Raw genomic sequence first — 12098 nt, forward strand, 5'->3', positions numbered from 1 at the left:
AATGTGCTGGTTGGTACCTTGCATGGCTTCTGCCGCAATCGGTGTATGAATGGGTGAATGTAATGCACAATCTATGTAAAGCGCCTTGGATAAAGGTGCCATATAAATGCACCATTTACCATTCACACACACACACACACACACACACTTTCTCTTTCTAGAAACAATCTAAATCGATGGAACTTGCACAAATTCCACCCACTAGTTTTGCATGTTGTGAAGCAACAAAAATAATGTGATTCCGATTCTGATTAAATGGAGCGATCTATTTCAAAATCTGTTTCTAGTGCATGTTGTAAAAAGACACAGGGGGAAAAGATTGTAAAAAGATTCAGGGGGAAGCAAAATATTATGGAGCAGCCAAAACCGCTATGGGAATATGAAATGACATCCAAATATGCATGTTGTCAAAACTTCCTTGAGGCCTGTGCTTTCAAAACATACGGCATAAAATCTACAAGCTCATAACGTGTTGCATTGCAACACGTTGTAATCTTGTAATTTTTGGGCGAAGAGATTTGGTGTAGAGGGGAAAAAGAGTAGAACTATTATACAGCCCGGGCACCAAAGTATATAGGGTTTTACTAGGAAAATCAAACTGCTTTTACCGATCAAATGCCATATACTGCCTTTTCTTCCTGAAAGGTAGACCACGATTTGAATATTGTGTAAATATTTCATGAATCGTCTTGTCTCTCTGTCTGACTGTCTGTTTGGTGTACGAACAGCTGCAATACCACTGAGTGACCTTAAACCTGCCAGGACTTTGAAACAATTTACAAGCAGCGATAACATGCACTTTTAACAGGCATACTGTAACTCATGCCTCATGTCTGTCTGTCTGACTGTCTGCCTGGGGTACAAACAGCTGCAATACTGTGACCTAAAGTGGCACTGTTGAGCAGCCTAAAAGGCTTGGTCCCATCTTATCACTGCTAATATAGTTGTTTTTTCATTTTTATTGCAGACGCTTATAACCCATTCAGCACAGGAACCCCTTTTGGTGTTTTAAGCATTTGTTATACTTTGGATGTTGAAAAATAGCAGATCTACAAGCTAATAGCAAGGCACCGCTCGCAGCGCAACGAGGTCTGTAATTTGTTTTTAACTCAAATCTTTGCTCCTGGGGTCCCTGAAACAACATATTTTCAGATGGGGTCAGCGACCAATTACATATAACTTTTGGGGTCCTTGACATAGCTCAGCTCAGTTCAGCTCAGCTCAGCTCAGCCATTTTAGATTGTAGAATCAACCTCAGGTCTACATGGGTTAATCCAGGAAAACACAAGGTAATACATCAAATGAATAGAAATAGTAATCTAGGATCATAAGTAAACTAATAACCCATCATCACAAATCAATCTAAACAGTTGAATATCTAAGAAAGCAATGATTAGTAGTCTTTAAGGTGGTTGTGTTCCATTTGATATCCCTCTCCATCACTGCAGCTCATGAATCTTGCTTATTGCACATTGTTGCCCAGCAGATATGGGAGTTTTTTGTCATTTGTCAAGTCATGTTTACAAACTCATCACGGGTGATTTTAATCTGTGGGAAGTATGTGTCTCTGATCTCCTGGTACAGTGGACAGTCAGTTTCCACTTAAAATGTATTTAATTTCAATTGCATTTAGTTATAGTTATGTTAACTTTATGAACTAAATACATTGGACATAGAGAAAATGACAATAACATTTTAATACTAGTCATTAAGCTACCTTAATTAAAGTGGGTCATGTTTGCATGTTTGGAACTGTAACAGCTGAAATCAATAATTTATATCAGACTATTCTGATATTAACCTGAGGGCCACATTAAGTGAATATTGGGGCCACATGTGGACCCCAGGCCGCCATTTGCCCACCCATGCACTAGATATAAAACACATACAGTAACTAAGTACATTTACTTGAGTACTGTTAGTACTTCAGTACATATTTAAATGACGTGGTAACAAAAACTATAAAATATATTTTTTAATGAATTGGTGGAAACAGTTGTGGAATGAATGAACTTTAACGAAGTGGTGAAAACTATCAAAATGCCCCTTGTGCTTTAAAAACGTAGCTTTATAGTTTGTTAAATCATTACTTTTGTCCCATGTGTTTGATCACAGTTCATCACTTCAGGACACATAATCACTGGCAAAAGAATACATTACTTTACATTACATTACTGTAGCACCTTTCCACTCGGAAGCTTGAAGCCCGAAGGGCCTGTCGTCCCTTATTGTATTTGCCCGCAATTTTAAGGGTCCAAGCCCGAAACGGACTTTGGTCCATTTGGTATTTTCCCTTTGGACAAATACTTTGGTATTCGTCTGTTTTTTTCCTCCAAAAATAGCAGTTCTGGCAATATGGTAGAGGGCTATACCAAATGGTGATGAATGAAGCCCACGACCATTGGTCAAAGGGTAGCTCTACAGCGATCAATTGAAAATGCAAACGGGCATAACTCAAAATTTCTTATAGAATTCTATAGGGTTCTATTGGAACTTTGGACAATCCTATAGGATTTTCCAAAGTTCCAATAGAATTCTATAGGATTATGTACATTTTAAAATGTTCCAATAGAATAGAAAAACATACAAATACATTTATATTTGTATTATTATGAATGTTAGTGATGAAGCCAGAGTGCAGGTGCTTAAGAAAGGATTTTTACATTTAATCGCTTTTCTTCTTTTTTCAAATCAGCTTTATAGAAGAAAACTATTGACTGATTTTCTTTATAAATAACATTTCCCATTTCCTTTAAAACATCCAAGTCAGATTTCTACACATTGTACATTCATTTTGGCATTAATCAAAAATATAGCTGGATCAAATCCGGTGCATTGGTATAAATATACCGTAGCTTAGCGTCATTTTGCTGCGTCTCCAGAAATCTGTTTAGATGTGATCTATGTGCTTAGCAGCTCACATTGCCTTTGGCCAATCGGTAAATGGTTTGCATTTCTACAGAACAGTACTGTCACAATGTTGGCTCCTATAGGCTCACATGGCTTTGATCATTAATTTTTAATCAAGGACTAATGCAATTGTTCCTCCTCTGTAATTGGGAGACAGCTGTACAGTAGTAGTTGACTCAAACTTTGCTGGCATCACTGACACCAACCCACTGAGATAGGCAAATCTACAACCAATTGTTTTCTTAACTTACTTCAGTTTAGTTCTATAGTTATATTTTGAGTTTTGACACAATCTAATATACTTGGTTACCAACCATTTGTTTAACAAATGACAAATGACATCTTGAAAACTATTGTCGTTGACAGAGATCTCCGTCAAGTCTAATTCAACGCTTCACCGCCGATGACGGAGAACTTCCAATTAGTTTGACTCAGAGCAGGCCAGGTGTGACTGCTTAAATTACCCATACTGTATGCACATTGCAACGGCAAACTGCCTGTGGCTGGGTACAATACCCAGCTGAAGCCGACCTTCTCTCACCTCATTTAGCTCTCAGTATTATCACACATGTACACATATCTGAGGTCTTTATCCTGAGACTAGTATGCAGCCACGGTCTGCCACCTTTCAGATCTGAAGCTGTGTACATCTCATCCTATATGGCATGCCGTTACTTTTCAATTTGATATACAATTGACTGTGACTAATGTCAATGTCATTAAAGTGCTTGTTTCTTCTAATGGAGGACTTGCAAAGTGCAAGTGTGGAGCAGCGAGAACCAGGCCGAACCAAAAACACATATAGTATGGACTTAAGGCGACATGTGTTTCCATTTCAAATCTGCGGCTGAGCCTATCCAATGAAATTATGAGAAACTGACCTGAACAAGGAATATGTATCATGTCACCTTCTGGAAAAGGAAACTATAGTTACTGTATGACACTGCACAGTCTATTGCAACCATTGATCGACTGCTGACTGACACAAGGAATTAGACTTATGGATCATTACAGCAAAATTTGAATGACATAAATCCGAAAGAAATGCGGAGAGAGGTGAGCAATGAATGTTTATGAGAGAGAAGGAGGCAGACAGTAAAGATGATGTACAACTGGTAATCACATGCCCTGCTACAGTTACAGTGCATGCAGCCATGCATGCTATGCCCTGCTACAGTACATGCATGGCTGTAGTAGAAATTTCACTGCATACAATGCTATTATAATTAGGGCAAGCCTCCTGGAAGAGATGTGCACTCTACTGCACTTCTGACGGGTGCATGTTTGGTCCGACGTACTAATGTCAAGTCATGACACCCTACCCAAAAACTAACGTCACAGGAAGCCACAGGTTAGTTTTGACCTGCTGCGAATGTCGGGAGCCATGGGTGAATTTTAACCCAGCCACGGGTTCCTGTCGGACTGTTAGTATGTCTAACAAATGTATGGACCCTGCATCGAACATTATTGCAGACATTTGCATATATTGCGGAGAAATGCGTAGACTATGTCAAATTGTTTTACCATACTAGATCTCTTGAACTCAGAAAATTGGGCTTTAGGTTTGAGGTTCAGAAATGTGTACCTTTAAGAAATGAAATCACAGTTGCCCGGGGTTATTTAATTATTATTATTAATATTTAAATCATAGCGCCCGGCGATTTATAGTAGCGGAGCACTTTTACCAACGGTCCGGATGTTATCCCGGATGTGGCTGTAGCAGCTAAATGTAGCCAAAACACTCTAGAGCCGATCGACAACAACGGGAGGTATGATTAAATCTAACTCGGCTAGCAACGGGACTGCGGTGGGCCGTCTAAGACATGATCTTTTCTTAGAATTGGACGGGATGATTTAGATCAAGAGTTATTTACGTTTTAAGATTTTCGGTCTCGTCGGCAAAACAGGGGGGGAACATTTTCGATGACGTCAGGCGCTCCCAGGCTGTGGAGCGATGCGATCGGTCTTGATATCAATAACCTCCGTCTTTTTGATAAAACTTCGTCCTGGGCGCTGGGTGTTACTAATTGAAAGGACAGTGAATTTCGTCCTGGGCGATCGGGGTGTTAAGCATGCACATGCCCTCTATTACACCGATTAAATATATGAGAAGTGGATTTTCTTCTCATATATAAGTGGTTTCATTCCAGTTTTATTATATATTAGTTATGCAGTACAAGCATTACAACTTTTCACTGTGCCCAGACGTAACTACTACCTAACTCAATCATTTACTCAGTTACGGTTGACAGTTAACATGTAGGTTGGCAGCATTTTTGTTCATAGGTCACTTAAGAATGTGTTTGCAGAGCTAAACAAATATCAAAATCTGAAAAGGTGTCCCATTCAATACTTGAGGAATAGTTTACAGTAGAACAGCAACAACACGCTCAAGGTTGTGCCGTTACTGTATACATCAGCATACTGTAGCTGTTATTCGGTAATAGGTAATATAACAGAGTACAATTATTGTACGTTTAAAAGCACAAATTTTGGAGTCTGTTCATCAGGCATGGCCATTTCAAAATGTACTGAATGCACAACTAGTAAGTAAAGTAAAAGTATCAATACAGCAATGCAGAAATACTTAATAATTAATAGAAAAAGTCCCGAATTCAAAAGTACATTCAAGAGTACAAAATTATTGATATCAAAATGTAGTTAAAGTACCAAAAGTATTGTGCAGAATGTCCCATTTCAAGTCTTCAAAATGTATAAAACTCTTTTGAAAATAGCAGATCTACAAGCTCACAATGCATGGCATCGCGACGCACTGTGAGCTTGTAGATCGCCGACGTGCAGATCGCTGAAATGGCCAAAATGTAGGGCCGAAGTGGGTAATAAAGCAATAAGCCACAAGAGGTCTCACGATACCGGGTATGTCTGAGAGGCTTAGTGAGACCCGACGCATAGCAGTCAGACATATTAAAAAACACGGTAAACTGGGACCTCGCGAACGGTTACAAACATATAGCAATATTAACCTCATAAAACTATTACATTCACAAAAGTAGCTACGGTTTGTGAACCCACCAGAGCGAGCCACACTTCCTTGTTTTTACTCTTTATTCCCCCGTCTCTGTGACGGGGAAATAGGAGGCGCTTGATGTCTTTACGAGGCCGCCCGGAGCCACACATTCACAGTCATATGAGCGTGGGTGGTGCTTAGACGCTCCGCACGGCCAGGGTGTGTAAGGCAATCAAGTGCTCCCCTTCCCCAGTTCGGCTACAGAGCTGTGGGATCAGCTGGGAATGATATAAAGTGATTGAAGGTGTGGATTATCGTGAGATTTACAACAGAAACCAGCCAATCAGAATTGTGATAATATAATCACAAACGACAAAGTACTAAAGTTTTCAAATAAATGTAGTAGAGTAAAAGTGTAATATTTCCCTCTGAGATGTAGTGGGGCAGAAGTAAACGTATTGGAAATTGGAAATGCTCAAGTAAAGTACAAATACCTAAAAATTGTACTTAACCCATGCTGTACGGGAACCCTTTTTGATGTTTTAAGCATTATGTTATACTTTAGCTATTGAAAAATAGCAGATCTACAAGCTCATTTCGCGGCACCAAGTGCCGCGCTACGAGCTTGTATGTCTGCTATTTTTTTAAAATCGTGAAAATGCGGCACAAATCTTTCAATATTCTTTCAGAGTGCACATTTTTAACTCAAATCTTTGCTTCTAAGACGTTCATGGAACAAAAAAATTTCAGATGGGGGGGGTCAGAGGCCAATTACATATACTTTTTGGGGTCCTTGACATGAAATATTGAGCACCACTGATATAGAAACATGGGTATTTCAGAAAACTGTCAGGATTTAGAAGACTTTCTTTTTTCTTTCTCAACGTCAGGCGTACTTAGTTGTTTTTCCACCACTACAACTGAGCTATCCCTCTCTTTCAGTACCTTTACTTCCCTGCCTCCAGGAGGGAATCTTGTCCAGGGATGTGAAGTCATGGCGACGATACTCCTTGCGTCTCTCCTCCCGGTCTAGACGGAGCAGTCTCTCTGTGGAACACAGTTGATGATGAATATAAGAGCGTGCTTTGTTTCTGACCTGGCTTTTCAATTTTAAATCGGCGACCATGCAACAGATCCTCATCTCTTCTACTCCACTTCTCCGCTGGCTCTGCAATTATCTCCGCTCCCTGATCTGTGGTATTGCACTATAGTTCTTCCATCTTCATAACTATAGAATCTTGCCCTGCTGATGCTCATTGCAGCCCAGTGTTGTTTTCGTGTTTCCGTCGACTACCTTTTTCCACTGACGAAAACTAAATGGAAACTAAATGAAAACAAAACACATTTTAGCCGACTAAATCTACAGTTTAATTAGTCGACTAAACTCCTGTGATATTTAGTCGACTAAATCTAGACTAACACTAAGACATTCCAGGTGACTAAAATGTGACGAAAACTAAATGAAAACTATTCAAGACAAGAGACTATAACTAAAACTAAAATCAAAATTTGCTGCCAAAAACAACACTGTTGCAGCCAGCCAAAGTGCACCAACAGATATTTAGTCAGTCACTACAGACCAGATATTATTAAAATCATCAACCTATATTTTTTGTGGATCTAATTTTCTCTATGCAACAACTGCTAAACCCACTCAATGTTACAGCTGAGCATGGACTTTGATTGTTGATCTCTAATTTACAAGATTCTATGGGCATGATCTCAATGTCAAGTTGAAGATTTGACACACTAATGCATACAACGGATAGTCAGTGATGCAAATAGGTTTTCAATGTAATGGGTCCCAGGGACATTTTATACGTCCTACTTCAACGACGTTAGAGTACAGTACTGAGTACAGTATTGCATCCCAGGACCCCTGCCTGGAGGAGTGGAGGGTGACATGATTGCGTCCTCTCTCAATTTAGCGAGTCTTAGGATGCAGGATGCAGGCTATTTGCATCACTGTATAATAGAATTGGACATGCTCAGAGTTAAATTAACACTCAAGAGTTTACTGACGTAGGCTTCTTCTATATAAAAAGATAAGACTATGTTTGTCTTCATTTTATGGTGTTTTAACACAATAAAACACTACTGGAGCAAAGCCTGTGTGTGGTAGCCTGGTTAATAAACCAGACCGAATCAGCCGTTGGCAAAAAAAAATTGCCTACCGGCGGATTTCGGTCTGGAGAGGCTCAATTGTACGCCCATTTTCTACACACGAAAACGTGTGCGCCCAATAGGGACACGGTATGCAATATGGGCGGGCTTTGGTACAGTGACGTTCAATGCTTGAGACCTTTGACTGACAGTAGCTCTGACCAATTGCGTCAAAGAGAAAATGTTTCCCTGGAAATGAAATCCAAGCTGAGCCTCCCCAGACTAATATCCCGCGGATCCGTGCGATATTAGTCTGGTTTATTAACCAGGCTATGTGTGTGGACCACTTCTTCACTGTATCTATCTACCTTTGTCCAGCACCAGCCAGGAACTGGATGTGCGCAAGCCACCTGATTTTTAAACTATGTTTGGAGAAGAAAAGCATTCATTTCCTCAAGTCATCCTTGGGCTTGTAGCTTAGTCTTGCATTAGATTCAGTCTTCCATTGGCATTTTTGCAGTGCAGGAATAACTCTCCCATCTATTCTGGAGTCTCTGTTCCAGCCTGCATTAATTCTACATGGATGGATAAAAGCCATTGTCTGGGTCCTGTAAACACAATAGTGCTCTTTTGGGCTCAGATGCACTGGCGGTACTCTAGTCTGCACCACCCCTCTGTGTGGTGCACTGCAGAGCAGTGAGCAATAGTTTCGGTTAGTTTTGTCTTATTTTTTTCTAATTCAGTTAGTTTTAAACTTTGTTCGTTTTTAAAGTGAGTTTGCTAGTTTTTCTTTTTCTTTTTTTGGCACTTTTCAATCCTGCACCTGATGAATACGTCAGGTGCAGGTGTAGCATTTAAAAAATATATATTCAGTTACAGATTAAGCTTATATGAATAAATTGACAAAATCTAAACTAAGGCATTTTGTCAAACAATTCAGTTAGTTTTCTAAAGACAATACATTTTGAGTTACCGGTAGTTATAGTTTTTCTTTTCTAGTTTGTCAGTACTGTTACTGTACTGTTACACACACACACACACACACACACACTTCTTTTCTTATTCCTGTAAGTGCATAGGTCTTTAACTACGAATACGAGACACCACTTTACCAACTCGCCCCGGGCGTACAGCGGGCAGAACTGTGCGGCCTGGTATTCCTAAAGAAACCTAAGAAAAGTATGCTTAAACGGGTAAACTTTAGGGGCGACCGTTGGCCTACCTACCTAATACCTTAACTACGACTTCACTATCTTGCTCATCTTCAGTTTCATTTTCACTGAAGTCCAGTTCTGTTCAGTTTCACTTCACCAGGAACTTCAGGATTTTGTGAAGTCTTGCACGGCATGCGCTGAACTTTTGGAGGATGCAGACACACAGTATACTCTACAGTAAATTAAAATACAGACAAAGCCTGTCCTAGACGCCTTAGCCACTACAGCCAGCCACGTGGTAAAAATCACATCGGGTTAGATCAGGTTTCACACTAATGCTTTTTTTTTGTCAGGTGAAACCTGGCATATGAATTAGTCAATTTTACTGACGACTTTGGCTCCTAGTCGGGACCTAGTCCTGATTGGCTGCCACACACGCTTGTCATGTATTGGTTACTCAGGTCACACAGAAATCTTTAGAGACCCCCAATTGAGACCGGCCGGTTGAGAGGAGCGTTCGTTACTAAATAAAGAAACCAGCGCTTCTTTCACCTGACAAAGTATAATTTCTTGTTTTTCTTTTTTTCGATAGAGACAGCAAGCTGTGTACAAACCCAGTAGCTCCACTGCTTTGATGAAATGGGCATAACATAAATACCAAAATAAAGTAAAGACTTTGATTGATTGATTTTTTGTCTACAGATGGAGGAGAATGTTGCCTAATGGTTCTACTGGCCTGAAAGTGTCCTACTGTTATTTACTTCCCCCATCATTACAGCTTTATGTATTACAGTGGTGAGAGTATACTATACAGTATACAGCTTGTTACTTGCGCAAGCAGAGCATGCAAGTAATGTTATCAGTCAGGTGCTACAATGCGTATGTCCGGGGCCAGCATATGATATGACGTCATATGCTGGCACGAAGCTGACCGTGCAGGTATGTTTTCCGTCATGCTACGGATGATATGTCCCATGACGTGATGAAGATATGTACCAATGTCCCTTAGAATGCATATGATATGATGTCATATGCTGAAGCAGACCGTGCAGGTATGTTTTCCGCAGATGTCCCATGACGTGATGAAGATTATGTACCAATGCCAGGGTATAATTGGTTTACGATTACAATTTACAATTTACAATTACAATTTAGGCATTTAGCAGACGCTCTTAATCCAGAGCGACTTACAATAATCAAGAACAAAAGCATGGGAATACATCACAAAAGCATTTATCATAAAACATGCGTAAGCTAAGAAAGTAACAGTGGAATATCTATATTATGAGACTATACATATAAACTATATATATACTACTATGCTATACATATGTACTATGGCGTGCTATGACTATATACAATGCAATTATAGTGCCGTCTACATAACATGCTATAAGTCTGTATCAGATGCTATCTAAGTCTAAGTCTGTATCAGATGCTATCTAAGTCTACAGAAATGCTATCTAAGGGGGTAGGGTAAGTGCTATGGGCCATGATCGAGTCTAAAAAGGTGGGTTTTCAGACTACGGCGGAAGATTGGGAGTGATGCTGCAGTTCCGACTGCAACGATGGTGACGTAATGATGATATGTGTCAGGGACATACGCATGAAACCACCCGAGTAACCACATTATACCACTATTAAAATCACTCAGAAATTACATACAGTATACATACATATAGACATATACACATATATAGACATATGACGTGATGACATGTTTCAGTGTCGGGTGGACTAAAGGTAATGCCCCTATGTATACATGTATGTAATCTGACACCACTGCCATAACAGGCATAAGTCATCATTACTATACTTAAAAATACTACTTTTTCTCCTCCAAAAGCAAGGTACGTAGCAAATAGCTAAACCTAATAATTCAATATTGCAAACGTTCCTTCACAGAGAGGCTGAGATTTGAAAGTTTGTACATGCACGCTCTGCTTGCGCACTAGTAGGCCTACTTGTGTGCAACAAGCAAGTAGGCACTAGAGTGCAGTTCTAGTTCATTATGGGAACAGTTGCAGAGCTGTGGCTTCTTTCAATTCAACCATACCAATATCATGATGGTCACAGACAGTATATCCCAACTGTGCACATGCTAGTGAATTGGATGCACTCAAACATGATTGTGCACAATATAGGTAGGATGATACTAGTGTTTATATCCAGTGGTAGGATAGAGTGCACTGACAGTGTTACTGCGAATGTCAAAAAACGTGGAACAACGAGGTTTACCTATAAACAGATGCACAGCATCACCATGACACAATAACATCTGTAAATCATTATGGGTTCAACCGCATTGTTGCCACACCACTAACCATAACAAAACACCGCTGCTGGAACAGCACAGTGAGTGATTCATGCAGTCTGACTCTGACTGCCATGGACATGGTGATAGCAAAGCGTCCACACACAGTATACATCCCCCCCACCATACCCCCCAAAACAAGCCTTACCTTTCTCAGTCTTCCAGTCCTTTTTCTTTTTGCTCATGCTGCCGGAATGAGTGGACTTCGAATGGATGTTTTTGGACTGTGGCAACCCCAGGCTCACAGCGGAATGTGGCTCCAGGAAACTGAAATAGAAAGTGTATAGCACAGGCTCTCTTCTGCACGATGTCTCACCTGTGAAAGCTGTCAGATTTCTATGAACCTCCGCTCGTTCAACCTACCTTGACTGCGCCGTAAATTATGTGTACGACTCTGAGCCATGCGATTGGCCGCGGACGACGAGGAAGTGGGGTCGCGATTGGTCCGCCCCGCGTGTCAGTCAGTTTAGACGTCCCGCCTACGACAGTGTGTAGGTTTGTTTCCCTTTGCTTTGAAGTGCCCCGTCGCGCGCCGGGTGCCGCGCGCCCGAAAGTAGCAGATCTACAAGCTCACACAGGGGTCGCGATGCGACGCCTTGTGAGCTTGTAGATCGTCTATTTTTGGCACGCGACACTGAAGGCGGTAGGG

The 12098-nt window shown here is 40.6% G+C and overlaps 1 protein-coding gene across 3 annotated transcripts in view; it reads right to left on the bottom strand.

Annotated features, from left to right (window-relative positions):
- The window catches only part of macrod2 (mono-ADP ribosylhydrolase 2), a 689196-nt gene extending 677394 nt beyond the window's left edge, over nucleotides 1-11802 (bottom strand). For all 3 annotated transcript variants that reach the window (XM_083775641.1, XM_083775642.1, XM_083775640.1), the window contains exons 1-2: nucleotides 11598-11802; nucleotides 6824-6925 (exon numbers count right to left, since the gene is read on the bottom strand). In XM_083775641.1, coding sequence (XP_083631767.1) covers nucleotides 6824-6925; nucleotides 11598-11634 — 139 coding nt within the window. In that variant the 5' untranslated portion in view covers nucleotides 11635-11802. The remainder of the gene's footprint in view (nucleotides 1-6823; nucleotides 6926-11597) is intronic.
- Nucleotides 11803-12098: the final 296 nt, after the last annotated feature.

The sequence above is a fragment of the Protomyctophum parallelum genome, assembly GCF_964188405.1.
Source record: "Protomyctophum parallelum genome assembly, chromosome: 10".
NCBI classification, from domain to species: domain Eukaryota; kingdom Metazoa; phylum Chordata; class Actinopteri; order Myctophiformes; family Myctophidae; genus Protomyctophum; species Protomyctophum parallelum.